The sequence below is a fragment of the Camelus dromedarius genome, chromosome 36 (assembly GCF_036321535.1).
Source record: "Camelus dromedarius isolate mCamDro1 chromosome 36, mCamDro1.pat, whole genome shotgun sequence".
NCBI lineage: Eukaryota > Metazoa > Chordata > Mammalia > Artiodactyla > Camelidae > Camelus > Camelus dromedarius.
Window position 1 is genome coordinate 5,845,191 of NC_087471.1, and position 25,509 is coordinate 5,870,699.

At 52.5% G+C, this 25,509-nt stretch overlaps 3 protein-coding genes across 7 annotated transcripts; 2 read left to right on the forward strand and 1 right to left on the reverse strand.

Annotated features, from left to right (window-relative positions):
• The first annotated feature begins 31 nt into the window (after positions 1-31).
• CHMP7 (charged multivesicular body protein 7) lies at positions 32-9,295 on the forward strand. 3 transcript variants are annotated; one of them, XM_010995875.3, is made up of 10 exons: positions 34-414; positions 2,363-2,534; positions 4,743-4,928; positions 5,058-5,191; positions 5,977-6,025; positions 6,233-6,352; positions 6,638-6,736; positions 6,946-7,006; positions 7,472-7,651; positions 7,867-9,295. In XM_010995875.3, the coding sequence occupies exons 1-10, from the start codon at positions 116-118 to the stop codon at positions 7,917-7,919; spliced, it is 1,353 nt and encodes a 450-aa protein (XP_010994177.1). In that variant the 5' UTR covers positions 34-115; the 3' UTR covers positions 7,920-9,295. The 3 variants fall into 3 exon arrangements, with proteins under 3 accessions (XP_064338548.1, XP_010994177.1, XP_064338547.1); XM_064482477.1 differs by having other exon boundaries at positions 46-244; XM_064482478.1 differs by lacking the exon at positions 6,946-7,006 and having other exon boundaries at positions 32-414.
• A 6,826-nt stretch (positions 9,296-16,121) lies between these two features.
• Positions 16,122-16,930, reverse strand: LOC105102486 (small ribosomal subunit protein eS4, X isoform). Its single transcript, XM_010995863.3, has one exon. It carries the CDS (start codon positions 16,911-16,913, stop codon positions 16,122-16,124), a length of 792 nt encoding a protein of 263 aa, XP_010994165.1. The 5' UTR covers positions 16,914-16,930.
• A 518-nt stretch (positions 16,931-17,448) lies between these two features.
• On the forward strand, positions 17,449-24,705 carry R3HCC1 (R3H domain and coiled-coil containing 1). 3 transcript variants are annotated; one of them, XR_004133503.2, is made up of 9 exons: positions 17,449-17,589; positions 17,905-18,032; positions 18,399-18,536; positions 19,216-19,816; positions 20,750-20,922; positions 22,160-22,230; positions 22,351-22,915; positions 23,341-23,436; positions 24,395-24,413. XR_004133503.2 is itself a non-coding variant. In XM_064482479.1 (8 exons), the coding sequence occupies exons 1-8, from the start codon at positions 17,499-17,501 to the stop codon at positions 24,523-24,525; spliced, it is 1,557 nt and encodes a 518-aa protein (XP_064338549.1). In that variant the 5' UTR covers positions 17,484-17,498; the 3' UTR covers positions 24,526-24,705. The 3 variants fall into 3 exon arrangements, 1 of the variants encoding a protein (XP_064338549.1); XR_010379195.1 differs by having other exon boundaries at positions 17,484-17,589; positions 17,777-18,032; positions 24,395-24,414; XM_064482479.1 differs by lacking the exon at positions 22,351-22,915 and having other exon boundaries at positions 17,484-17,589; positions 17,777-18,032; positions 24,395-24,705.
• Positions 24,706-25,509: the final 804 nt, after the last annotated feature.

A 25,509-nucleotide genomic window follows, 5' to 3' on the forward strand; every position in this document is an offset into this window, starting at 1 on the left:
GGTGACGTCATGACAGAGGAGGAGGTGGTCGAGGAACGGAAGCCGGGAGGGAACCAGGGCGGAAGGGGATCAGGGCCAGGGTTGTGTTCTGAGCCTTGGCGGGGTTGGGGTTCCGATGTGGTCCCCAGAGCGGGAGGCCGAGGCCCCGGCCGGGGGAGACCCGGTGGGCCTGCTGCCCCCCGAGTGGGAGGAGGATGAGGAGCGCATGTCCTTCCTGTTCTCCGCCTTCAAAAGGAGTCGCGAGGTGAACAGCACCGACTGGGACAGCAAGATGGGCTTCTGGGCGCCGTTGGTGCTGAGCCACAGCCGCCGCCAGGGGGTGGTGCGTCTGCGTCTGCGGGACTTGCAGGAGGCCTTTCAGCGCAAGGGCAGCGTCCCGCTGGGGCTGGCCACCGTGCTGCAGGACCTGCTCCGGTGAGGGCGGGCCCGGGCCGGGGGGCGGGGCGGCTCCCCGCGGGCAGGGACCCCGGCGGTCCTGCGCGGCGCGCCGCGCCCAGCCCAGGGCCGGCCCAGAGGAGCCGGCAGTGTTTGCTCCGAATGCAGAGAAGGAGACTGGGTTGCGGGTGTTTGGAGGGAGAGGCATGGGGGAAACTCAGAGGCCTGGATAGCCTGATTAGATGACATCCATACAGTTAAACAGGAGAAGCCAGCCTGGCGGAGGTGACAGTGATTGTTTGGACTGGAATCCCCTTCGTTTTGTAGTTATTTCTTAGGGGCTTCCAAATTTGAATTTCCTCAGAACAGAAGGTTTATGAGACAGAATTTATTGAACTAAGGAAGGGCAGAGCTAAGAAGGCAGTCGTGAGGTGGAGGGCTGTAGGGATCTTGCCAACGGCCCCCTGGCACAGGTCATGTGTCTGTCCTCTCTTGGCTTGCCCTTGGCACAGGCTCTTTGGACCAGAGGACATAACGGAGGTTGAGGGCTTTACCAATTATCTTGGTGCCCTGAGAAAGACCTGTAGGTACTACCGGCGCGACAGGTGCAGGGTTTTGGAGGTACCCGAGGCAATAGCATGGATATCTAATTGATGTACAGCACTTTGCAGTGTGCAGACACGTGGCATGCACCATTTCATCTGAGCCCCTCAGCAGCCCTGTGGGCAAGGTGTTAGTATTATCCTCAGCAAACAGGAAACAGCTTCAGAGAGATGAAGCGACCTGCTCAGGGTTACGCAGCGAGTTAGAGGTAATGCTAGGGCTGCACCCCGGATCTTCTAAGTCATTTGCACTTCACGTTGTATGTGTCATACCCAGAGCAGCCTACCTAGCACAGTGCCTCCCTCCGTGACTGAAGACGAACGTCCACTTTGATACGTTGCTTTTAGCTTGCTGCTCTTTCTGATGAAGAGGTCTTCCTTCTCCCCACAGCCCTGCACTTGGCTGACATTGATGGGACAAGCCATTTCTGGAACTTCTCTGAGTTTCAGTTCAGCAGGGAGACAGGAGCCAAAGAAGTCAGTGAGGGGCAAGAACATTCTGGGCTTCCTTAAGGGACCATCCTTTACCACTTCCCACCCAGAGACCTTTAGTACCTCGATTTCTTCTCTCCTGGCTGCTGCACTCCTCTGATGTCTCCTGGTGCTTGATGGGGTCTGGCACCTGGAGAATTTCTGAGGGAGATATTTTTCCATGCAAGCAGCACAACACTATTAGTTAACAGCTTTGCTTGAGGGCCAGATGGCCTGGGCGCAAATCCTGGCTCTGTAACATGCCAAGTTTTGTGATCAAGGGAAAAAATTATGTGCCTCTCCTTAAGCCTCAGCGCGACCAGTTGTAAAATGTGATGATAATCGTTCTTAGGTTTATTGTGAGTATTTGAAGAGATACTCCTTACATAGCCCTTAGCATAGTGACTGGCCCATGGGAAGCATTCAGTAAATTTAACTACTGTTCCCATGAAATGCTCGTTAGTTTAGGAATAGCAGAACCCCTTTCTCTGAACATCTTTATATTCTTCCGTACGCCTTGCGCTTGACGCGAATCCATTATTGTTGTTTTCATTTCATCTCTTTGTGCTCCGTTTGTAAAGGGAAGTCTCAGCACGGGCCAGAGCCGCCTGTGTCTCTGGAGTCTCAGCAGAGAGCTTGCATTTTGGAGCCAAATTATAGTTCACCTTTGGCCTCTGTCAACTTCTCAGCCTCTCGGTTTTTCTCTTGATCACACCATCTATCTTGCAGAGCTGTTGTGAGGCTCAGAGCTGGAGCATAAACAGTGCTGCTTGTAGTAGCTGGCACAGAGTAGGTGCCTGGACAGTGGTGTTGCTGGTGATGATGATCAGACTCCCCTCTGGGGGGAAGAGGGGAGGTGGGACTAGAATGGGACATTGCATTAAACCCACTACGTTTTCTTTCTTTGCCTGCAGTCGAGGGGAGCTGCAGCGGGAGTCAGACTTCATGGCCAGTGTAGACAGCAGCTGGATCTCCTGGGGGGTCGGAGTCTTCCTGCTGAAGCCCCTCAAGTGGACTCTTTCCAACGTGCTAGGCGACAATAAGGTTCCTGCCGAGGAGGTGCTCGTGGTTGTGGAGCTGCTTAAGGTGAGCGTTCAGAAGCAAGAGGTCTGGGTGTCAGTCCGTGATGACCGGATCCTCGAAGTCCCCTGGGTGTATCGTTAGAGACAGAATGTATCTTTTACATGGTGACAGAGTTGGTAACTGAGTGTATCTCACCTCCCTTTTGCTGTACTCTGTAGCATTTAGTCATTAGTTGGACTTGTACATTTCAAGGGTGAGCCTTTGGCTACAAATGTTACACACGCACACACAGTTGACTATTTTCTGTGTTTGTAGGGATTAATGATAAAGCAAAGTTTAGAAAATACTTTGCCTTCTGTAGTTAAGGGATAAGAATTTCCTTCTGAGGATCTTGTGACTCTCAGCTTTGTCTTCCCCTAAATTAACAAGCTAGGCTCAGATTCCCTCCTCTCTTATTTACTTACTTCCATCGAAGAAGCGACCAGGCCCTGATCCCTCTATGCTCCCCTGGTCAGTCAACTTCCTCCTGGCCTGCCCTCTGCAGCCTGGAGTGGGCAGTGATGCTTGACCGCTTCCCTCGTCAACACCCTCAGCTCCTTTGCCTCCCTCTCTCTCTGGCCACACCGGAGACACCAGCAAATCAGCCCTCTTAGAGCTGCCCCACGGTCTGCTGTCCCTGCTGGAGAAAGCCGCTCCATCACCCAGACTGGGGCCCCTTTCAAGCTGTAGGAGGGCCCTCCCAGCCCCTCCGAGCCATTCCCAGTTCCTTGCACACGCCTTGCGGCCTGCACCCTCTCTGCTCTCTGCAGACACCTCACTGAGAAGATGGAATCCCCTGAGTCATGCCTTCAGTTTTTTGTCCTCCCACCTCCACTTTGACCTCCTCTCAGTGCTTCTTTCTCCCCGAGCTCAGAGGAGGACGTGTCCTTCCTCTGTGCTCTCGAGTCTGTCCCTGTGCCTCTCGGTCTTCGTATTCCTTCTCGCTCTGTCGGTGCTCTGCCTCTTCAGCCTCTGAACCCACTCCGGGTTTTCCCATCTCACAGTGACTCCTTAGTGAGACCTGGGCCCTGCCTAGTTACTGCCTGTCTCTCCTTCTTTCTTGTCCCCACCTCCTCACCTCCCACACGCTCTTTAACGCAGTGCAGACCTGCTTCACTCTCCCAGCTCCACTTGTCTGCCATGGGCCAGGTTATAGGAACCTTAAGTGTGTGTGTGTGTTTATAAAGTTGACAGAACACCAGGTAGCAGACATAGATTGCAGATAGTAGTTATTTTTTGAAACTCACAGACCAGGCCGAACCCCAGGGCCTTTGCATAGCCCTGGAGGCTTCCACACAGCTGGAGCCAGGTCAGAATTCCCATCCTCCACCCCAAGAGAAGCTCCAGTTTCTCCTTACCTTGACAGACCCCTACCCTCTCTGCCTTAGACTGAGGAGAAGGTCTCCAAAATCGACCAGCTCTCCCTGTCCCCCAGGACTTTTGACTGAGCAGCACGTGTTTTCTTCAGGGGAACAGCTCTCCCCCTCTGTACCAAACCCCTCCCCACCCACATGCTTATCCTCTCCTCCCAGTGCCCTGACCTCCAGGGCTCAGCTGTGGCCTCACAGAAAATGCAGGGTGGCTTGGCTGGTTGTGGGCCAAGCCTTGTTCCTCCCTGCAGTCTTTGACCTCATGCGTTCTCCATCCAGGAGCAAAGGGCAGTAGGTCTGTTTGTCCCCACAGATGTGGTTTGGGACTCACAGTTTTTTGAGAGCACAAGCTGAGATGGGGGTGGGACTGGAATTACATAGATCCTCTAAGATCCAGCAATGATTTTTGACAGTAAAGTAGTCTGATCCTATTTGGGTAGGAAAATGAATCTAGCTCCTCAAGGATGTGGAATGTGAAATTTATAACAGACTGGCCCAGGGTCACACAGGCTGGGCCGACAGCCAGGCCTCGGCTCTGGTTCACGGCTGTTCCAACATGCCACACCGCCTCAGTCCCCACTCGGGGACCCATGGGCCAGGGGATGCAGAGACCTGAAGTCCCAGGTGAAGGGCAGGCACAGATATGGCTCCCAGTATTCCATCCATGTTCACCAAACTTTCCTCCCAGGTTTAAAAAAACACAAATCCTTTTTCCTTTTCCAAAGCTGCTACTTAGGAGAAGGCAGGGCCGGTGCTCCCCTCACCCACCCTGGTGATCACGGACCTGAAGCTCAGGGTCAGGGCTCCCCAGCCTCCGTGGGCGGCGGTCAGGGCCCGCAAGCACCTTCTGCCTTCCCTGCAGGAGAAGGCTGAGGAGGTGTATCGTCTGTATCAGAACTCCCCTCTCTCCTCCCACCCTGTGGTGGCCCTGTCGGAGCTGAGCACCCTCTGCGCGGGCTCCTGTCCGGACGAGAGGACCTTCTACCTGGTGTTGCTGCAGCTGCAGAAAGAGAAGAGAGTCACGGTCCTCGAGCAGAATGGGGAGAAGGTATGGGAACGCAGCTGTCCTGTCACTGCCTCCCCGGTGCCTTGTCAAGTGTGTGCCCGCCAGCGTCCCCGCCGGGGGCTTTCTCCGCGTTTGGGGTCAGGGTGGCAGTAATTTGTCCCTGTCCCTCAGATTGTGAAGTTTGCCCGGGGCCCACATGCCAAGGTCTCTCCTGTCAACGACGTAGATGTCGGGGTTTACCAGCTGATGCAGAGTGAACAGCTGCTCTCGCGCAAGGTGGAGTCCTTATCCCAGGAAGCAGAGAGGTAAGTACCCCTGAGCTGAGCGCCCCCAACCCCCGCCCCGCAGACCCTCAGAGCCAGCAAAGCACTGGTGTCCATGGGCTCTTTAAAAGAAAAAAAGATTATATTTTACTAATTAGGAAAGTACTAACAATGCAGCAGCTGTGGAAAGCACAGACTATCACAAAGGAGAAAAACATGAATTCTTCCCCCCAAAAGCATTAGCATTGTGTTTACACTCTTCCACGCCAGTATCCATTTAACCAGTATTTACGGAGCGCAGCCGTGTCTTGGGGACTTGGGGATACGGTAGTGAACGGGCCAGGTCTCTGCCTTCCAGAGGCCTTGCTGAGAGACCCCTGCTCTTCCCCTCGGATGACTATGCAAGGTGTCCCTGCTAAAGGCATGTAAATACTTCTCCGAAAGGTGGGCTACTGACAGTGGGAGAAACCCCTCATTGTGGGAAGGCCAAGGTCGTTGGTGGTGCTAGGAAGTCATTCCCTACCTCCTGGCTCCCAGGATGGGAGTCTGTCTTTAAGGGGCCTTGTCGCCATGTGCTCTCCGCTGTGGACTGGAGCAGCTTTTCCTTGGCTGTCGCCGTCCCCGCGAGCAGACGCCCCGGCCCGTGTCTCAGCTTGCTGCAGGGGTTGGCGGTGGGCTGCTGGCATTGCTTTTCTTGCCATTGGGTGGAGTGGATTTGATCTTCAGACGTGAGAGTGCCTGCACCAAGGGCTACTCTTGGGAACTCTTTAGGACCTGCCACCGCCATTTTACTGCCTCATCGTCTCCATCTGTCCCGTTGTTCGCAGGTGTAAAGAAGAAGCCCGCCGGGCGTGCCGAGCGGGAAAGAAGCAGCTGGTGAGTTTCCTCCCCACCCCGCCACCGCATACCCGTGCCCTGAGCTGGCAGCAGGGGTGTGGGGGCTCAGACAGCAGCCCTCTTGAGTCTGCAGGCACCACAGTGTGTTTGACAAGACGAGAGGGAGGGAGGGCTGGGATGGTGTTATCATCTGGGAAGGGCCAGCCGGGTCTGACCCTGACCAAGTCTCCATACCCCCCCGTCCAGGCACTGAGGTCTCTCAAAGCCAAGCAGCGGACAGAGAAGCGCATCGAGGCCCTGCATGCCAAGCTGGACACTGTTCAAGGCATCCTGGACCGGATCTACGCCTCGCAGACAGATCAGATGGTAGCCACTGCCCCTCTGCCCCAGTGCTTGGCGGGTCTCACGGCGTCCACCCCTCATCCCCTCCACTGTGGCTTGGCCATGTGGAGGAGGCCTGGGTTCTTTCAGGATATGGCTGGGATTGCCTTTGCCTCTCCTGTTGGGAAGTTCTGGCCTCAGTGGATGTGGGGTCAGTCATGCGTGGGTGGGGAAAAAAAAACCCAAAGCTGTCTTTCGGAGATGAAATAAAATTGTCTGTCTTTGACCCAGTGTTCCTCACCTGCGCTGAGAACTTTGCTTTCTCTTTAGGTTTTCAACGCCTATCAGGCCGGGGTAGGAGCCCTGAAACTCTCCATGAAGGATGTCACAGTGGAGAAGGCAGAGAGCCTTGTGGATCAGATCCAAGAGGTACAAGAGGGGCTGGGGAAGGACACCCGCACAGGTGGTTACCGAGCACGGACATGACTTCGTTGTATTTCCATGTCTCCCAAACTTTTTACCTTGTGAACTTGAAGAAGCTTTCCTTGATACTCAGAAGGTGCAACATTACTTTGTAACCCTGAACATTGAGACCAAAGACCATTCCAAATTCAAGGCCTTGTGCTTTTCTCTTACAGCTGTGTGACACCCAGGACGAAGTCTCTCAGACTCTGGCTGGTGGGGTAACCAATGGCTTAGGTGAGTTGACAAGGTGATTCTGTCTTCCCTCCTCACTCAGGGGACCTCACATCCCTGTGCTGTGACAGGTGTGGTCACGGATCGGCCTTTTCTGGTGTGGTCAGAGCTCACACCCCCCACCTTGTCTCAGGACTAGTTAGAAGGAACTGGCATTTCCTCCTTGCTGGGCCTCACTGACAACCCCTCGGAGCGCCAGTGTCCCTTACTCACGAGGCCTCTTCAAGGACAAGGGGAAGTAGGGTCAGTTCGACGTTGTCAGCAAAATATACCTCCTTGATGACTGAACTCTGTGTATGGAAAGAGTATCTGCTTGAAGGCGCCCTCTGCCTCCCAACCCCAATGACGTTTTGAACCTGCGGGAGGGCTGGGTAAAGCAGAGCTGGGTTTTGTTATCCTCAGGCCTTGAGTCATTAATGTGTTTCCTCCCTGGACTTGCTGTGTCCTTATGTTGTCTTTTCTTTCCAGACTTTGACAGTGAGGAACTGGAGAAGGAGTTGGACATCCTCCTTCAGGACACCACCAAAGAGCCTTCGGATCTGCCTGACAACCCCCAGGAGACGTTCTATACCAACAGTGTGCCTGTCCCTAGGATCTCGGACACTGAACTTGAAGCTGAACTTGAGAAACTGTCCTTATCAGAGGGAGGTACGGAGCTGTATTCCCAAGGGCCCTCTGGCTGACCGTGGCCGGGCACAGGGTTAATGGGTCCCAGCCCTGTTACACTCTTTGCCAGGGTACCGAGGCCGCGTAAGGGGGTTGTGGCTCCTTGTCTATACTAAGGCTCAATTGCTGAAACACCGGGATGCTTTCTTCTGAAAGATCTACTCGATACAGAGTTCAGTCATTTCTTCTTCTTGCAGGTTTGGTCCCAAGCAGTAAATCTCCAAAAAGACAGTTGGAACCAACTCTCTAAAGCCATTGTAGGACCCTCAAGTGAAGGACCCTCGTGTCAAAGAGAGACCAGGCTTTTGTGTGTATACATAGTTATTTAAATGAGAAACTCTCAGAATGAATGTGCTGGAAGGAGGAGGAAGGACAACCGCTCTGATGTACCTGGATGCTGCCGCTCACTGCGGGACAGCTGGAACTTCTGGAAGCCTGCTCCCGATGCCAGCTCCCAGCGGGGGTCACGGACCTGCCTTCTCATCTTTATAGTGCCACCGTTTATACGGTTCTGTGTGTGCCCCGCCATCTCTCACAGCCCGCAGTTCCTGCCACGGGCTCAGTTAGGTTTGTCTTCACCCACCAGCTTTGTTCCGGCCAATGAAGGGGAAAGATTCACAGCTTTGCCAAATCAAGATCTGCCCTGGGCCCCCACCCCCACTGTGTTTAGAGGAATTTATCCCGTCCGTAGACCCGTCACACAACTTGTCCCGGTCCTCCTCTGTTTCCCTGGGTGATGAGAAGAAGGAGAAACAGCTGCCACTTTACGGAGAAACATACAGTGTAAAAGGTTTTCCTCTGGGGTCAGTCATCAGATTCTCCAGGTGATCAGAAAGCCACCCCTGAGTGGCTCAGAGTCGTGACAGTTGGAGAAGGACTTATGGGCTTGGTGGACACAGCCGCCTCTTCCATCTTGTGCAAAAGAATATCTGCTGCCTGGAGAAAGGTCATTCCTGGTCTTTTGAACTTGAGGGAAAGAAACCCAGGTGACAACAGGGCCCCAGGTGTCCAAACCCATCTGCTTTCAAGGCATCACCTTTGCCCTGCCCCCATGACGAGTAACTTATAACAAATCAGAACCAGCCACACAACAACACGCCTCCCATTCTTGAGCCCAGCAGACAACAGCAGGTTCTTTGTTTGAATTTCAAAAGCATTTTACTCCATCGCCCACCTCTCAGGGCAGGGGATCTGAGCCAGGACGTGCAATAGGAGCGGGAGACGGCAGCCTTCTGCCCCGTGTGCTGTGTGCTCCCTGGGCCTGCTCTACACCTGCCCCACCCCCAGAGTCCCATTTCCTCCTCCCTGTGACCACCTGAGGAGGGTGGCCCAGGGGGATGGGCAGGAGGGGTCTGAATGCTCTGGCGGTGGGGAGAAGGGATACCAGGCGCACTGCTGCTCTGCTGCTGCGGTCCCTGACCCCTGCCTGGCCCTTTGCCGGGGTGTCCCTCCTGCAAGGGGTGGCGTGGAGCAGAGGGGAGGGCTTTGCTCCCGGCCAGGAGCATGAATCACTTCAACAGATTTCTCTCCCGCTCGACCTGGGGGAAACTGAAACATTGGGGGTGAAGAGAAACAGTCACTATTTTTCTTTTTTTATCTGGTAAATAATTAAAAGCAAAACCCCGAGTGCTTGGTCCTTGTCTCTTGAGGTTGTGTGCAGTTCCTTGTCCCTGCCTGCCTCTCCACCGCCACCTCCAGCGCGCGCACACTTGGGTTCTCTTCCTGCCTGGCTCCCGAGCTGAGTCCTGAGCTGCTGGGAAAGGGGTCAGTCCACCCGATGGCTCCCTTGCCGCCTCTGTTGCCGCACGGCCTCCTTTGTTTAAGAGCAGCCGTCCTTTTTCTTACTCTTCCTTCCCTTGTTCTCTTCACTTGACCCTCTTTCCTGGGCCGGTAGGATCGTACCGTATTTCAGTCTGGCGCTAATATTTACTTACTTGCCTGGGGTCTGCTGCGCACAGGGGAGATGGGCTTTGAGGCTGAGAGCAGAGCTAGGAACAGCTTAGGAGATGGGCAGCACTAGGTTAAGTCAGCAGGAAACGCAGAGCAGAAGCAGTTCGAACAGAGAGCTGGGTGAAGACGGGCCAGGTTCTCTGGGGAAGGCAGGTGGTCGGGAGCCCTCCCCGCCCCAACAGACACACAAGAGTGACCTGGACTAAGAGCCTCTGACCTGCTCTCCTGTTCTCTTTCGCCGACCTGAGCTGCTGAGAGGCCTCGCTTCAGTGTTGCAGCCTGGTTCTTTGCCGGGCTACAGGAAATTACAAGATGTTTTGCGTCTGGGCTTGGACCAGAGTGAGGACAAGGAGCCGCAGCTGTGTTTTCAGCATGTGATCCCTGTGGGGGGCCTCGGTCTGGCATCAGGATTCTCTTCTCTTAAAGGAGTTGTTGACTCGGTTTATTCAGAAAGCTGGTGAGTCTTGTTCCACATGGAGAGAGATCAGGCCCAGATGAATCGGGTTCAGACACTGCCCCGTAGAGAGTGAAGTACCCTCCGGGGTCCAAACACACAGCGAGGAAGTTCAGAAAACAAGTATTTCAAGTTGGGGGCTTGGGGAGGGCTTCACCGAAGACATGGCGGCCAAGCTCTCAAGTCCCTTGAACGTTTCCTTGGGGTTTTAAAAATTTTGTCAAGAAATCAACAAGTTTTAGAATATCTATTCACAATTCCACTGAGACCAAGCAGGGGGATAAAACGTAACAAATTTCCTGGTCCTGGTGGGATCAGGAAACCTGGTTCCAGGCCTCCCCTCAGCCGAGGCAGACAGACAGGTGAATCCAGAAATTCTGATTGTCTTAGCGTTCCTCTGTATGGTCCACGTCTCCCTTCTTGAATCCCGTCTGCCTCCTGACAGGAGTTGGGGCAATGCCACCCCTGGAAAGGTGGCCAGAGAGTCCCCCGTCACTGCCAGCTGGGGACAGTGATGCAACGTGCAGAGAGCAGTTGGTGGGGGCGAGGGGTGGGAAGGACTGAGTATTTGGGGAGAGGGGAGAAAGGGAGAAGGACCCAGGCTCAGAATCCTCTGGAAGCAGCTCTTAGCCAGAGCCCTGCGGCTGGCTGGGCTCTGAGGTCGGCCCCCCTGCTGTGAGGGACCGGGAGGGTGAAACTGCCAGCCTGAAGGGCAGCAAGAGCACCCAAGGCTGAGCAGACGCCCCCGGAAAGGGTTCAATCTGCTGGAAATGTGATCAAGGCCATCAGAAAAGAGAGACCGAAGCCGTAGAGAAGGATGAGGCCACTGACAGAGCGGTGGGTGCACAAGGAATCCAGACGAAGCTCGGCTTGGAGGTTGATGGGTGAGCCTGGCCACCTTTTCTTTGAAGTATTTTACCGCTTTCTCCACCAACGTCTCATTTTACCCGAGTTGCAGCTACTCTTTGGAAGAAAATGTGCTGCCTTTTCTCCTCCTGCACAGACATGATAGACACCTGAGCCTGAGAGCCAGAAAGAGCCCCATCAGTTGGAGTTCAAGCCCCCACTTCCCAGATGAGGACACTAAAGCTGCAGCGACTTGCCCACCGTCACGGAGCTCGCGGGGGGGATTTAGGATGGCTGACTTCCGGTTTGGTAGTCTCTCCGTTACCCCAGGCTCCTCATAAGAAAGTCTCAAAAACTACAGAACTTCAAAGGGCTTCCTGTGGTTGTGGTCGCGGGGCGGGGAGGGTGGTGAGTGGTCGGGTGCTTCAGTGCTTTGAGCTGGGAGACGGCTTCCTCTGGCCATCAGTGCTGCGATTACACAGATTTCTGTGGGTCGAAATCGCCTCCTAACTGGCTGGCCAGCTTCCAATTTTTCATGAAACCAAAGACATTTTTCACACTGTTCCTTTGCTGATATGCACTATAATGGTAACCTTTTTGACTTGTATTTTATAGCAAGCACATCAATTGTGCAGGGAAAAAAGATCGCAGCTCTGGGCTGCCCTTCCTGATGGAGCCAGACTTAGGACCCTCGTGAGATAACCAACGCTGTGATCAGGTGACATGGTCCCCCCAAGGTCCCCCTATCACGTAGAGAACAGCAGCATGGATCAAATTTCAGCTAGTGGATTCCCATCCCTCTGCAGGGTATGATGAATGTAGGCTGGCTTACTGGGTTACCACATAATGGGCTAGCCGAGGATAATAGAAACATATCTAGATTATACCTGTTGGCAGAGAATTCAGCTACTCAAAATACCATGCTGGGGTTCTCAACCCAGGAAAGTTAAAAATTAAGAAACTTGAGGGGGAGGGTGTAGCTCAATGGGAGTGCATGCCTGGCATGCATGAGGTCCTGGGTTCAATCCCCAGCACCTCCACTTAAAAATAAATAAGTAAATACATAAATAAACCTGATTACTTCCCCCCACCAAAAAAAATTTTTTTTGCTTTTATTTTATTTTATTTTTCAGTTTGCAGTTTTACTAGGTAGAAATGCTACAATTTGCCTGCACATATTCAATGTATTGCATATAAATACATATACACAATATACTGCACATATTTTTAAAAATTTACATATATGTACTGTTCATTGTTTCTAAGAATGTTTAGAGCTTTAGCTTTTTAAGCTTACATAGTTATCAAAGGAATAAAGCCAACCACAAAATAAGAATTAATTCAAAAAGATACATACACCTTGCTATTAACAGCTACATTATTTCTAATTGCCAAGATATTGAATCATCCTAAGTGCACATCAACAGATGAATGGATAAAGAAGATGCAGGGTATATATGTAATGGAATACAACTCACCCATAAGAAAGAAAGATATTTTGCCATTTGCAGCCCTTTATTCCCTTTTTTTTTCCACTTCAAAAACCAGAATTTTATAACTGTCCTAAACATTTCTGTTGCATCAGAAGGAACAAAATACCTAGAAATAAACATAACCAAGGAAGTTACCTATACTCTGAAAACTGTAAAATATTGATGAATGAAATTGAAGATGATAGAAAGAAATGGAAAGATATCTTGTGCTCTTGGATTGGAAGAATCAACATTCTTTTATTTTTTAATTAAAAAAAAGAAACATAAAAATTTTTTTTAAATTAAGAAACCTAAGTGGTACATGGATTACATGTGAGGTAACAAATCAGTAGGGGAAAGGAGGAAGTTTTAGACAGGGCCCCCTGCCTTCCAGGAACTTAAAAGTCAGAGGAAGGGTGTCTTAATTCAGGCTGCTATAACAAAGTACCACAGACTGAGAGACTTACAAACAACAGAAATTTTCTATGTCTCTAAGTCTATTTCTGTTTTGTAAATAAGTTAATTTGTATCTTTTTTTAGATTTCACATATAAATGATATCATAAGATATTTGTCTTTCTCTGACTTACTTCACTTACTATGGTTATCTCTAGGTCCATCCGTGTTGCTGCAAATGGCAATGTTTCATTCTTTTTTATGGCTGAGTAATATTCCACTGGAGATAGATATACACACACACACACCATATATATCTTCTCTATCCATTCGTTTGTTGATGGACGATTAGATTGCTTCTGTGTCTTGGCTATTGTAAATAGTGCTGCTGTGAACACTGGGGTGCATGTCTCTTCTTGAATTAGAGTTTTCATCTTTTCTGGCTATAAGCCCAGGAGTGGGATTGCTGGATCATATAGTATGTCTATTTGTGGTTTTTAAAGGAATCTCCATACTGTTCTCTATAGTGGCTGCACCAATTTACATTCCCACGAACAGTGTAGGTGGATTCTCTTCTCTTCACAAGGGGAGGGTTATTTTTAAAATGTTTGCTGAGCTATTAAAATTTTAAAATTTTGCTCAATTTGCTTTTAGTGTTGCTTTGAATGATTTGGGAAGATTTTTTAAAAAGTGTATTTTCTCTGCCTATAAAAATAACATACATTTATACATATATTATAGAAACAGACATTTTCTACTATGATAGAAATTTTGTGTGAGAAGTAGAGGAGTCTAAAGAAGGTAACAACCCTTAATAAAATCACTCAGAGACAACTGCGGCCCATGTTTCAGGACGTTTTCTTCCAAAAATTTTTTCCGTTGTCTTTTTTAAAATAGAGGAGATCAATTTTGTGCCCTGTTTTCCACTGAACTTTTAAGCCTGGGCCCTTCCTATGTTATTCCAAAGTCTTAAGATTCATTTTCCCTCCTGTCCCTCAGACCCCATGGTGGCCCCAGGCTCTGATGTGAGGTGGTGCTTGACACTGGGGAAAGGCATCTGCCTTTGGAGGAGGGTGTGTGAGCATCTGCAGAGTCACTGCAGGTAAGGAGTGGGCAGGAACCGGGGGGCGGAGATGAGGGCAGGCCTGAGCCCCACAGCCCACTGGCCAGACCCCCCACCCCAACTCCAAACCCCATCTGGGTTCCTGTTACCCTGGCCCTTTAAGAATGGAGTTAGAACTCGGACTAGCTCAGGGCTGTGGTCTCCTGGGAACAGAGGGACAACAAAGGGATCAGAGATTTGGGGGGCAGGGTGGGGCAGGGACCCTCCTCAGCAGGGGATGGCGCACACAGAATCCAGTCAGGTAGAGCAGGGACTGGGGGTGGATTTCTCCTTTCCTTCTTTCTCTGGCCCCACCATCACCTCTTCCAGCCCTCACCCTGAACCATACATTCCTTTCCTCCTTTCCTCGGCTGGACGTTTCTCTACAGGCTTATTGATCCTCGCCTTTCTGTCATGACACCCACTTCCTCTGCTCCAGATGGTCTTCATTTCTGGAAACAGTTCTTGCTGATAAGAGTTTCTTAGTTGAATTTTTAGGTGAAAAAGAAATCAAATATTCTGCAAACAATAATCATTTAGTCTCATCAAATTTCCAAACTTTCCAGTTTTTCTTTCTTTCTTTTGCCAAATTGCTTTTGCCAGTACCTCTAGAAAAAGGAGGGGGTGTGTGGAGAACAGGCATTAGTAGATATCCCCTGCCTTCTGAAATTGATGCAGTATCTTTAGTGTCTCCCCCTGAAGTTTGATTTGGTGTTTTGACTTCATTCAGATCCTTAAATGAACTTGCATAGGGTTGTTCTAGGTGTGAATTAGTTATTGAATATATAATGGTATTTTGTCTTTTTAATCAGTTTTAATGTTTGTAATACAATTGAGTCTATCCCATTTATGGTTTTGTTACAAAAGCTTTATTTAGTGTTACTTCCGTCAACTCTTTTTTGTCTATTTTAAGCTTCACCCCCCCCCGCCCTGTATTATATTTTGCTATATAGTCAGTGTTTCTTTATTAATCATGGTCCCCAGCCTCTACCAGTTATTTGGAAAAAGTAGTTCTGACTGGCTTTGCCACAGTTATATGCCCTTCCCGCACACTTTAGAATGCATCCTGGGGTGCCTGTTCTAAGCTATTGGGATTTTTTAAAATGCTTTTTGTGCCCCTTTCAAGAATTACATTCGCATGTCCTTTTGTTGCTGTGCATTATTTCAGTTAATTAAATATTGAAGCAAATGAAATGTTCATCACAAAGCTTTGTCTCCCAGGACTCTCAGTTTGTGAGTCTTTTTTTTTTTTTTTTGGATTCATCTCCCGGTTGTCTGGGTTATGGCTTCTAGTATCTTCCCGGGAGGGATAATGGATGTCAAAGCATAACTTAGAAAGTCAGTGTGTTGTATAACCAACTCACCAGCACACCACGGAGACAGTCATCAGATTCTTATCAATGAACAAAGCCAAAAAGGTGGGGGGAGGGAAGGAATTCTATAAGAAAGTGGGGAGAGGGGAAAAGGGGGAAAAAGGGTGCTAGTCTAGGAGGAGTGAATTTTGTTTTTCTAATTAAGGCGATTAGCCAGGGACCGTCAAAGAGACCAGTCTGGGCAATCTATCCTGGAATAGAAGGATTCTGTGATTAGAGGAAACAATTTCATTTTTTGTGGGTTTTCTTAAAAGTATTGAGATTTAAGCTGTGCAACTCATGTGACAGGCTGTCTGCAAATAGTGTCTGTCCGTGGCCTCTGGCATCTCCACCTTAGGCCAGGACGGCTCCACATCCCTCAGCAGAATTTCTGTGAGAGAGAGAGACTTCCAGAGTCACTGCAGGTTTGAAGACATCTTCCTTTTGCCATCATAGTTTATAGAATTTTCTGGTCTTCATATAGTCCCTTTTAAACGTCTGCAGGTGTTGTTTTCTTCTGGCATGTGAGTTGCTGAGGAAATCTGCAAGCTATTTGAATTTTTTACTCTGTAGTCTGCCTAAATATAGTTTTTTTTTTTGCCCAGAGAAAATAATTTTACTTTGATCTGTATCAGGCATTTTATCTATCTGTCTGTCTATCTATCTATGTCTATGTATCTGTGTATCAATCATTTCTTGAACTCAGTAAACGACTTTAATCTGTAGGTTCACATTTTTCTTGGTTCCAACAAAATATTGTTGCATTTTTTTCTGTTCCAATAGCTTTGTTTCCTTCCTCAGGTTTATTTTTTTAAGTTATTCAGTATTATCTTTAATTAAAGTACAAAGACTTTTTCCAATCCTGTCACCTAGGGATCATTTTATCCACTGCTCTGTCTGGCTGCCAGTCTCTTGTCTCTCTCTTCAGCAATGGTAAGGCGGATACCTTTTCCACAGGGAAGAGAGATCCTTGGTTTGTTGCCTTTGCCAATAATGAACATGTTGGAGAGCCAGGTGGCAAAGCTGTTGCCGTTGACATATTTCACATGAACTATATCAAAAGAACCAGGATGTCTGTCTCTGTTGGTGATCACACCAGTTCTCCCCGGGTTAGCATCTCCAGTCACCAGGCAGAGGTTACCAGTGTCAAATTTGATGAAATCAGTAATCTTGCCAGTCTCTAAATCAATCTGAATGGTGTCATTCACCTTGATGAGGGGATCAGGGTAGCGGATGGTGCGGGCATCATGCGTCACCAGATGAGGGATTCCTTTTGTGACCACAAAGATCTTTCTCACTTTGCACAACTTGTACTTGGCCTCCTCAGGTGTAATATGATGGACAGCAAAGCAACCTTTGGTGCCATGGATCAGATGGACATTCTTTCCAGTCTTGTCAGCGCTGCTGACTTCCGTAAAACCAGCAGGGTAGGTTATATCAGTGTGAACCTTGCCATCAATCTCAATGAAACGCTGCATGCAAATTTTCTTTACTTTTTCACCCATTAGGGCATACTTAAGTCTCTTCCTTAGGAAAATGAGGAGAGGGAGACATTCCCTCAGCTTGTGGGGACCAGTAGATGGAAGAGGAGCAAACACACCGGTGAGTTTATCCAGCATCCAATGCTTTGGAGCTGCTACATGCTGCAGGTGCTTCTTGGGACCACGAGCCATGGCTGCGCTAGGCACGAAATGAGAGGCTTCCTCAGGTTTATTAGTCATATGTTGGATCTACAATGCAAGCCTCTGTATTTATATTTTCTTTAGCTATTTTAATCTCTTTGCTTTTTCTTAAAATTCCATATAGTTTTGTGTAGAATTTTTTTTATGTCTGAGACTGGCTTTTTATTCACAAAATATTTCTTACAGTTATTTAGATTTTAACTTACATTAGTGTATGGAAATAACATTTCAATAACTAGTTTTTATTAAGTTTTAAATTTCAATTTATAAATATTGTAATGTTATTGATGTATCTAATATACTTTGTAGAAAATGAAAACAACTTTGATAAAGTCAAAATGACAGAAATACTTGATGCCTGGAAACTTCCTATTGATTCCTCTCTTACGTCCCTAGGGAGGGGAACAATGAACTGGAAAATCTGGTACTCCCACAACCTAGCATATAGGAGCCACTCCAAAGTATTCCCCGAAATTAATTGGTCCTAGGAGACAGTGAGCTCTCAGGGACAAATCAAGAACATTCCTCTGTCGTTGCTGCGATGCCTCCCCCGGGCCGCACGGTGGCGCTGCGGCCATGCGGACGCCCCGGGTGGTTCTCGGGCGCCTGGGCGCGCAGGCTTCTGGGGACCCTCAGAGCTGCGGCGGCGACGCGCGGGGCGGCCGCGGTGAGTGCAGCGGGCCGGCCTGGGGACCAGTCGCCCCGCTAGCGGCTGGCCTGGCGCTCGCCTCGGGCCTCTTGCTTAGGGGCTGGGGACGGTCCATCGTGCCCATGGAGCAGGCCCGAGGCGGCGGGGCGCGGGCGCAGCGGGGGCCGGGAGACCCCCCCCCTGACCGGCTGCTGCCCTTCCCCAGGATCCTGCGCACGTCCCTCCCCAGCCTCCGAGCCCAGCTCCTCACTGGACAGAGGAGAGATCTCGACCTTGGATGTGGATGGGCCCGGTGTCTGCGCTCTGATCGCGGCCGTTTCTGTTGCTCCGCAGGCCCTCCCACCTGTCACCCTGGCCCTTCTCTGCTTGGACGGAGTCTTCCTCTCCTCGGCCGAGAATGACTTCGTGCACCGCATCCAGGAGGAGCTGGACCGCTTCCTGCTGCAGAAGCAGCTGTCAAAGTAAGCTGGGATGAAGGTGGGGGCCTCGGCTGCCCGCGCCCTTTCTGCTAGGGTCACCGTGCCCCTTCATCCAGTGGTGCATTGAAAGTAACGGGTTCGCAGCTGACTCTGACCTTGGCCTTTATGTTTAATAAGGCCTCTCCCAGCTGCATCTTTCCTGTGTAACTTTGAGCATCACTGGGAGACTGAAGGGGCCCAGCACCAGAAGGTGCTATTCCCAGGTCCTTTGCAGTCAGCGTGGGCCCAAGGGGGCAGAGGGAGCCTAGTGTTGAAGCCCCCTTTGAACTGGGGGTGGACCTGGTGGGGGTCAGGCCTGGGGGCTGCACCTGGAGCCCCAGCTCAGCATTCCTTCACTTCTCTCCCCAGGGTCCTTCTTTTCCCTCCACTCTCCAGTCGCCTCCGGTACCTGATCCACAGGACAGCAGAGAATTTTGATCTTTTGAGCAGCTTCTCTGTTGGGGAGGGCTGGAGGAGGAGAACGGTCATCTGTCACCTGGACATCAGGTGTGTATCCTGCCGCCTTGGAGGCCCTTCAGCAGTTCAGTGTGGTTGGGTTCGCTGGTCAGCCCCTGGGAGGGAACTAGGGCTGGGAGCCCCCAGGCCATCACCTCTATCCCCAGCCTCCATTGCTCAGAGTCAGCGCTGCTTTCTGCCCCAGCAGGGGAGTAGATGTGCGTTTTTGTGGAATTCACTTAACAAATGCAGCTGCACACACTGGGCCATGAGAGAGAGAGCAGTTTAAGCAGGGAGGGTGTCTGCTCAGTGTTCCTCTCAGCAAGCTTGTGCCCCACAGAGGTCATGACCGTGAGAGCACACCTGGGCCTTCCCTTAGGTGCTTCCACGTATGTCTCGCAGGATTTTATAATGACTATGATCCCAGCCTTTCAAGTACATATTTTTCTAATAACATAGTTCCTAAATGCAAGTACTTACCTTACCTGGTGAGTAACCGAAGACTCAGCTGTCTCTAATTCGGTTTATAACACTAGAGGGAATGCTGCCTGGTTTGAGCTTGTTCAGGGAAGGCATCCAACCTTGTTAAGATGTTTTCGAGGGGCATTTTGGCTTTGGTTTTTGCCTAATGCTGACTTGAGAGCTTCATGCCTGAATGGCAGGTCGCTCCAGTAAGTCATTTCCCTTAAGGCCCAAACATTGCTCTGATCACCGCTTGCTCCCTCTGTAGGTTACCCAGTTCAGATGGACTCTCTGGCCCCTGCCGCCCTCCTGCCTCCCACCCTAGCAAGTACCGAGGTCCTAGGCCCGCTTCAAGCCAGGGAGCGGCCGCTGGTCCCCGAGGGGCGCGGGCCGGCCGGTGGCACCGCGGACGCAAGCCGGACCAGGCTTTGTATGTGCCCCGCGTGCTGCGCAGGCAAGAGTGGGCGCCACCCACTCCCCCAGGGCTCCAGGGAGATGCTCCAGCCGGAGGGCCCCCAGAAGACCCCGGAGATATGGGTGCTGGGGACCCCAGCTCTGATCAGGAACTTCCTGTGTCAGTGACTCAGGCAGCAGAGGACGGAAAAGGCCCGGGCAAAAGTTGTAAGAAAGAGTCGCTGCCGGACTCAGTGGCCGCCGAGTCCCTGGGGCCTGAGAGCCACTCAGGGACGGGACACGGGTCAGAGACGGCCACACAGCCTGGGCCGGGTCTGCAGCCCGACTTGGAAGAGGGGAATGGGAGTGAGCTGGAGAGGAGCCTGGCGGCCAAGGAGGAAGAGGAGGAGGTGGAAGAGGAGGGGCCTGGCAGCTGCTCCGAGGACGAGGACGATTACAGTGAGCTGCTGCAGGAGGTGATGAGGCTCTTAAGCCCGGAAAAGGGAGGGCGGAAGTGAGGTGGGTGTAGTCGAGGGTGGGTGGGGGCCAGGGGTCATGGTGTGGAGGGGTGGAGGAGGTGCCGGCTGAGCAGGGCTGGGTGTTGGGTGATGGGGTCCCTTAGGTTGGTGGGGGAAAGACACCGGGGCCTTGCCCACAGGAATTGGGACCTACTTGGGGGAGGGGAGGAGGCTCAGGATTTGGGATCTGGGGTGTGGATTTGGGTCCGAGCTCAACCACGTAGGAGCTATTTGACTGTGGGCAAGTCATTTTGCTTTTGTTTCCTAAGTCTTCTCAAGGTAATGAGATAGGAAGTATGTACACATGCTTCGTAATGCACTACAGATACAGGTCGTGAGAATTACTCTTCTACCTGAAGCTCTGTCTTAACAAATCTCGTTTCCTTGGAGCTGTGTGCTCGCGCCTGAGCCTGACTGCTGTGTCAGTTGGGAGAGCGGGCCTCCTGTATCACTACTTTGTAGGTGAAGGATGGAGACCAGAAAGCCTTGCTTTTTATCACCCCGTTAATGAGAGAAGGAAAGAACCTGGACCTGCCCAGCTCCATCTCTTACTGACGGCAACTTTGGGTAGAAGACGTAATCCTTTGACTTAGTTTACTGATTTGTAAAGCAGGTCTATAGAATAGACTTCAGGATTCTATGAAACATAATGTGTGTCAGTGCCGGTCACCCAGTGGGGACTCCACAAAGTAAGTTCCCTCCCCCCAAAACTCATGCTTCTCCATCTTCTGGCCCAGTCTGCCATCTTGCCAACTTTCCCAGGCCCCTGTGCGGGGCACTCTCCTCCCTGCCCACCCAGAAGCCTGCAGGACTCTCCGTGTGTGGTTTTGAGAGCAGTCGTTTGAAGCGGTGTGTCAGAGCTCCCTCACTAAAGGGTCTGATCTTTCCCAGATAACGGACAACCTGACCGAGAAGGAGATTCAGGTAGAGAAGATCCACGTGGACACGTCCTCCTTCACAGAGGAGCTGCCTGGAGAGAAGGACTTTGCCCACGTGGTGGAGATCTATGACTTTGAGCCGGCGCTCACCACCGAGGACCTGCTGGCAGCGTTTTCCGAGTTCCAGTGAGTGTCAGAGAGGCTTCAGGGGGTGGGAGTTGGAGGTATGAGGGTGGCTACCCACCCTTTGGAGAGGAGCTGGGACGTCCCTTTGTTGTGGGGGACACTTGCCTGCCTCTCCCCCAATCTAGAAAGACAGACAGAAAGTGCTCTGGGCTCCACAGTCCTGGGCAGTTCGGCCTGCTGGCCAGATTGTACAAAGGAGGAGAGCCGATTTTTCGGTTGTAGACACTTTCCAGGGGCCCTCAGCCCAGTCCTGCTGGCACACGGCAGCAGACCTCTGGCTCCCTGCAAGACCACTCACCCACCAGGACCCGGGGGGCCTCCATCAGGATGCAGGATGCAGGATGCAGGCAGCTCCTGCCTCCACCCTGAGGGCCATCTCTGTGCAGGAACTATTTCTGGGGTGAGCTGGCCTTGAGCAGGTCTGGGGCAGAGTCCGCGTAGAGATGGGAGATTGGGGATATATTGAGAGAAAGACATCTCATTTCCCCCAGTTTTTTGGATCTAAATCCAATCTTTTCTCCTTTCTTCTTTTTCTAAATGCCCACCTTCTTTTCTCTAGTCCCTCTTCTCTCTTCCTGCTTAGGCTTTGAAAGCACCCCTTTCTTCCCAGCACCTTTTCTGAACACTCCTGGAACAACCTCCCTGGCCCTCTCCGAGCCTGAGCTGGAGGAAGGCTGAAGGGGCAGCTTGGTGGGGCACACGGGGCTCATCTGCCCTCCACCCCTGAGGGTGGGGCCAGCTGGGGCCACTGGTGACTTCCTCGGCCTGCGTGGCAGTGCCACAGAGAAGCCACTGTGCTGGGACTCAGGGATGCTCTCCTGCGAGGCGGGAGGACAGTCTGTCGGGGCAGCTGCATCGACATGCTTCTTTTAGGTCCTGTCCCCACATAGAAAGCTTTTGTCTCCAGCCCCGGGCCCCATGCCCTCGGCCTGGCGTGACAGCGCCTGTGAGGAGCCCTCTCCGCCCTCGGCGCGTGCTCCAGGCTGCAGTCCTGGCTCCTTCAGTTCCAGGCCTCGGGGCCCAGCCTATCAGCAGGGGTGACGCTTGTCTTTGTGCAGCTGAATGTATTGTCTTCAGAGAGTTTGCTGCCGGTGGTGGTCTTCCTCCCAGAGGAGACGGGAACTTGTCCTGGGCTCGTAGTGGAGTGTCCGAGGGTTGGAGGTGGAAGGGGCTTCCCGTAGCAGAAGGGGTTTGCCCTTTGCTCTCGTAATCACTCTGTCTCTCTTCCCCGGTGCAGAGAGAAGGGGTTCAGGATCCAGTGGGTGGACGACACGCATGCGCTCGGAGTCTTCCCGTGCCTGGCCTCAGGTAAGGCGGCTGCGTGGTGGGCTCGGCCCCTCCTCTGCTGTTTCTATAGGTCAAAATCATTCAGATGCTGGCAGTTTTGTACGATTCGAGCAGATGAGTCCTCATTCTGTTTTCTTTCAGCCTCAAGCAGTGGGTCAGGTGACCTCTGTTTTACAGATGGGGAGACCGAGGTTCCCAGGATGTCAGGTCAAGGTTACAAAACCGCTCTATGTCAAAGCAGGGGACGCAAGCCAGCCCCCAGCTGTCACTCTGGTGCTCCTTCCTCTTGGCCACTTTTCCGAGCTGCCCCTGACACACCACTGCTCACTTTGGGCGTATTTATAAAGAGCCACCCCTCTGCCCTGCCTGCCTGGCCTTCTCAGAACCATGGGCTTCTCAACACAGAGCTGCGAGTGACCATGGCTGGGTCGGGCCCCATCCTCAGGAGAGCCTGAAGTTTCAGGGACAGGGGCCAGTGTCTAGGGAGAAAGAGGTCCGGGGCATGGTGGGGGCCTCAACCCCAGAGAGGGAGCCACTGAAAGGGAGGTGGGGGGTATGGGAGGAAGGAACAGGGGGTCAGGCACGTTGGCAGCTGCCTTCTGGGCTCTATCCAGCTGTGTGGCGTGGGCAGGCCACGTCCTGGCCTCAGTTTCCTCATCTGTACGGTGGCTTGGACCTGAAGCCCCTCCCAGCTCTGACGTGCTCTGTAAGTGGCTCAGGTGCTCCGTGGCCCAGCACAACTGGGGGCAGGGGGGGCACACACCCTCGCAGCGTCTTGGAAGGGGAAGGGTGGAGTTTGTTTTGAGCTCTGGGGCTTTGGAAGGTGGGGGCCCGCCTCTCCTGATGTCAGAACTGCAGCCTCCCTGTGCGGCTCCTAACCTGTGGGCTCTGTGTAGACTCGCCGTCTGAGAGCACGGATGGGCCCGTGCAGGCCTGAGGGCTCTGGGGGACGAGGGGGCTGATGGAGGTCTTCTTTTGCCCCGCCGGAGTGGCAGCAGCCCTGGCCCTGAGCTTGGAATGGGTGTACGAAGGGGTGGCATCGCCCTTGGGATGACATGTGTGTTCCTGGGTCCTGAGGAGGCCTCAGCAGGAGGGAGATGGAATGGCTCCTGGTCTGTTGTCTTTCCACAGCTGCTGAGGCCCTGACCAGGGATTTCTCCACGCTCAAAATCCGGCCCCTCATGCAGGGAACCAAGCAGTCCAAGCTGAAGGCCCTGCAGAGGCCCAGTAAGGGAGCAGGCGGTGTGGACGGAGGGCTGCGTGGGCATGTGGCTGGGTGGGCTTCTTTTCACCCCCTTCGGTTCTCTGCTGTTGGGCCCCGGGGCTGCAGTGGCCTGTGGGGTCCCCCTGCCCCACTGCAGGGGACCGGGCCACCTAGGGAGGGAAGGGTCCCATCAGGAGTGCTGCCTGCCAGCTGCTCCGCCCTGGGCTTGGCCTCCAATCACACGTCCTGCGGGCGTGGCTCAGGGAGAAGCTTGGTCTCTCTGTAGGGCCTGCAAACCATGTTTTAGAGTAAAAGAACTTGGGCTTTGGTGTGATCTTGGCCCTGGCACTTACCTGAGTTGGCCTCGAGCAAGTCACCTAATGCCTGCAAGTTGGCTTCTTTCTCTGGGAGATAAGCAGAGTAGCCTGGAGGAGTGAAAAAAAGGGCCTGCGGACCAGCCAGCGGTGGTGAGGGGCAGAGAGAAGGTGCCACATGATGGCTCCTCCCCCTGCCCTTCCTCCTTCCAGAAGGAACAATGGGGACTTTCAGAGGCCAGTTTTCCATGGCCACAAAGTGGCGGCTGGTAATACTGGCCCCGGAGAAGCCTGCTGAGGCCATCCACATTCTTGTGGATTACGTGGTCTTTGTCCCAGACTTCTTGGGGACAAAAAACATCCTGTCTGTTGATCCAAGAGCTCCAGGTGTCCCATCCTGATTTGCTTTTCCTCTCAGAGGGCCCCCAAAGCAGGGAGGGGGATAGGTTAGCACTGCCCCCCACAGTGGGAGAAGCAGGGAGGGTGCAAAGAGGTGGCAGGATTAGATCAGGGCCCCACAGAGGGCCCTCCCACCAGCATCTGGCCACACCGGGGTCCAGTTGGGCCTCAGAGGTTATCGCTAATGGCCTCTGAGGCCACTGTGGCCCTGGGAGGAGGCCATAGGCTTGAATTCAGGTCCCCACCCCCACGGGGCTTTTCCTCTTAGAGCTCCTGCGTCTGGCGAAGGAGAGACCACAGACAAACACAGCTGTGGCCCGGAGGCTGGTGGCCCGGGCCCTGGGGCTCCAACACAGAAAGAAAGAGCGGCCTGTGATGGAGAGCCAACTGCTGCCCTGAGGGGCCCTGAGAGGGCCGGCCTGGTCGGCGCCCCCACCCCCGCAGCTCAGCTGGGACCCCAACACCGCAGGCCACACACAAGAGCCCTGAGCCATCCTTGGAGCATCACTGGGCGTGGTGGGCTTTAATTTGGTCTGGGTTCAGAAGTTGAAAAATAAAAACGTAAGAGTTGTTATACTATGATGGCTTCAAAATGTGGTGGCCTACCGCCGGACACCAGGGGGTGCTGTTCGCCTCCCACGTTTGACCTGGGGCTGCGGAAGTTGGTGCCAGCCGAGTGGCCTGGGGGGTCCTGCTGGGCCTCGAAGGCATTTTTGTGCAGAGCTGCCCAGTTTTGGAGGGGAGATTACACCTGTTGTGTGACACCTGCCCAGTCCCCCCCCCCCCCCCCGAGCAGCTGTGGGCTGTTGGCAGTGCTGAGGCCACAACTTTGGACGGATCCTAGTGTTACTTGCGGTGTGGGTTACACAAGGGGACCTTGCAGAAATAAACGTGAACAAGCCAAGAGACGAAATCAGGACTGCCCGCTGAGTTTGCTCCCCTCACAGGAGCGGGTGTGAGGGCATCTTTGTGGGGATGGGATCCTAGCACACTCATGTGTTTGGTTTGGGTGGAGTTGGTGCCAAGTGGCCCTACCTGGCGCTTTGAGGTCACTGTGGACCCCCGGATGTGCTGGGCCCTAGTCCGCTCTGCCACGGTGGCTGGGGGACAGCGGCTAGCACGGGCCCACCCTCACTGTGCCCCGAGGAAGAGTGTGGGCCCCCATCTGCGTCATCGCTCCTCCCCCAGAGCCCAGCCCAGGCCCTGCCCTTTGGAGAGGCCTCCCGGGAGTTAAGTCTTGAGGTCCCATCTGGTCCTCACACAGCTACTGTGCCCCCTGACAAACTTCACCAAAAAACAAGAGCGAAGAAAGGCGAGGTCCTGTATTTCTGTGGATTTTCATCACCTCCTTAAACTGCTGTTCTCAGGAGTTGCTCCTCCTGG

Bases quoted from the DNA above. Each gene is read 5' to 3' on its own strand.
- LOC105102486 (XM_010995863.3), bottom strand. From the start codon at position 16,913: ATGGCTCGTGGTCCCAAGAAGCACCTGCAGCATGTAGCAGCTCCAAAG.
- R3HCC1 (XM_064482479.1), top strand. From the start codon at position 17,499: ATGCGGACGCCCCGGGTGGTTCTCGGGCGCCTGGGCGCGCAGGCTTCT. The intron at 17,590-17,776 runs GTGAGTGCAGCG...GCCCTTCCCCAG, and splicing joins CGACGCGCGGGGCGGCCGCG to GATCCTGCGCACGTCCCTCC. The intron at 18,537-19,215 runs GTGTGTATCCTG...CTCCCTCTGTAG, and splicing joins ATCTGTCACCTGGACATCAG to GTTACCCAGTTCAGATGGAC.
- CHMP7 (XM_064482478.1), top strand. From the start codon at position 116: ATGTGGTCCCCAGAGCGGGAGGCCGAGGCCCCGGCCGGGGGAGACCCG. The intron at 2,535-4,742 runs GTGAGCGTTCAG...CCTTCCCTGCAG, and splicing joins TGGTTGTGGAGCTGCTTAAG to GAGAAGGCTGAGGAGGTGTA. The intron at 6,737-7,471 runs GTACAAGAGGGG...TTTTCTTTCCAG, and splicing joins TTGTGGATCAGATCCAAGAG to ACTTTGACAGTGAGGAACTG.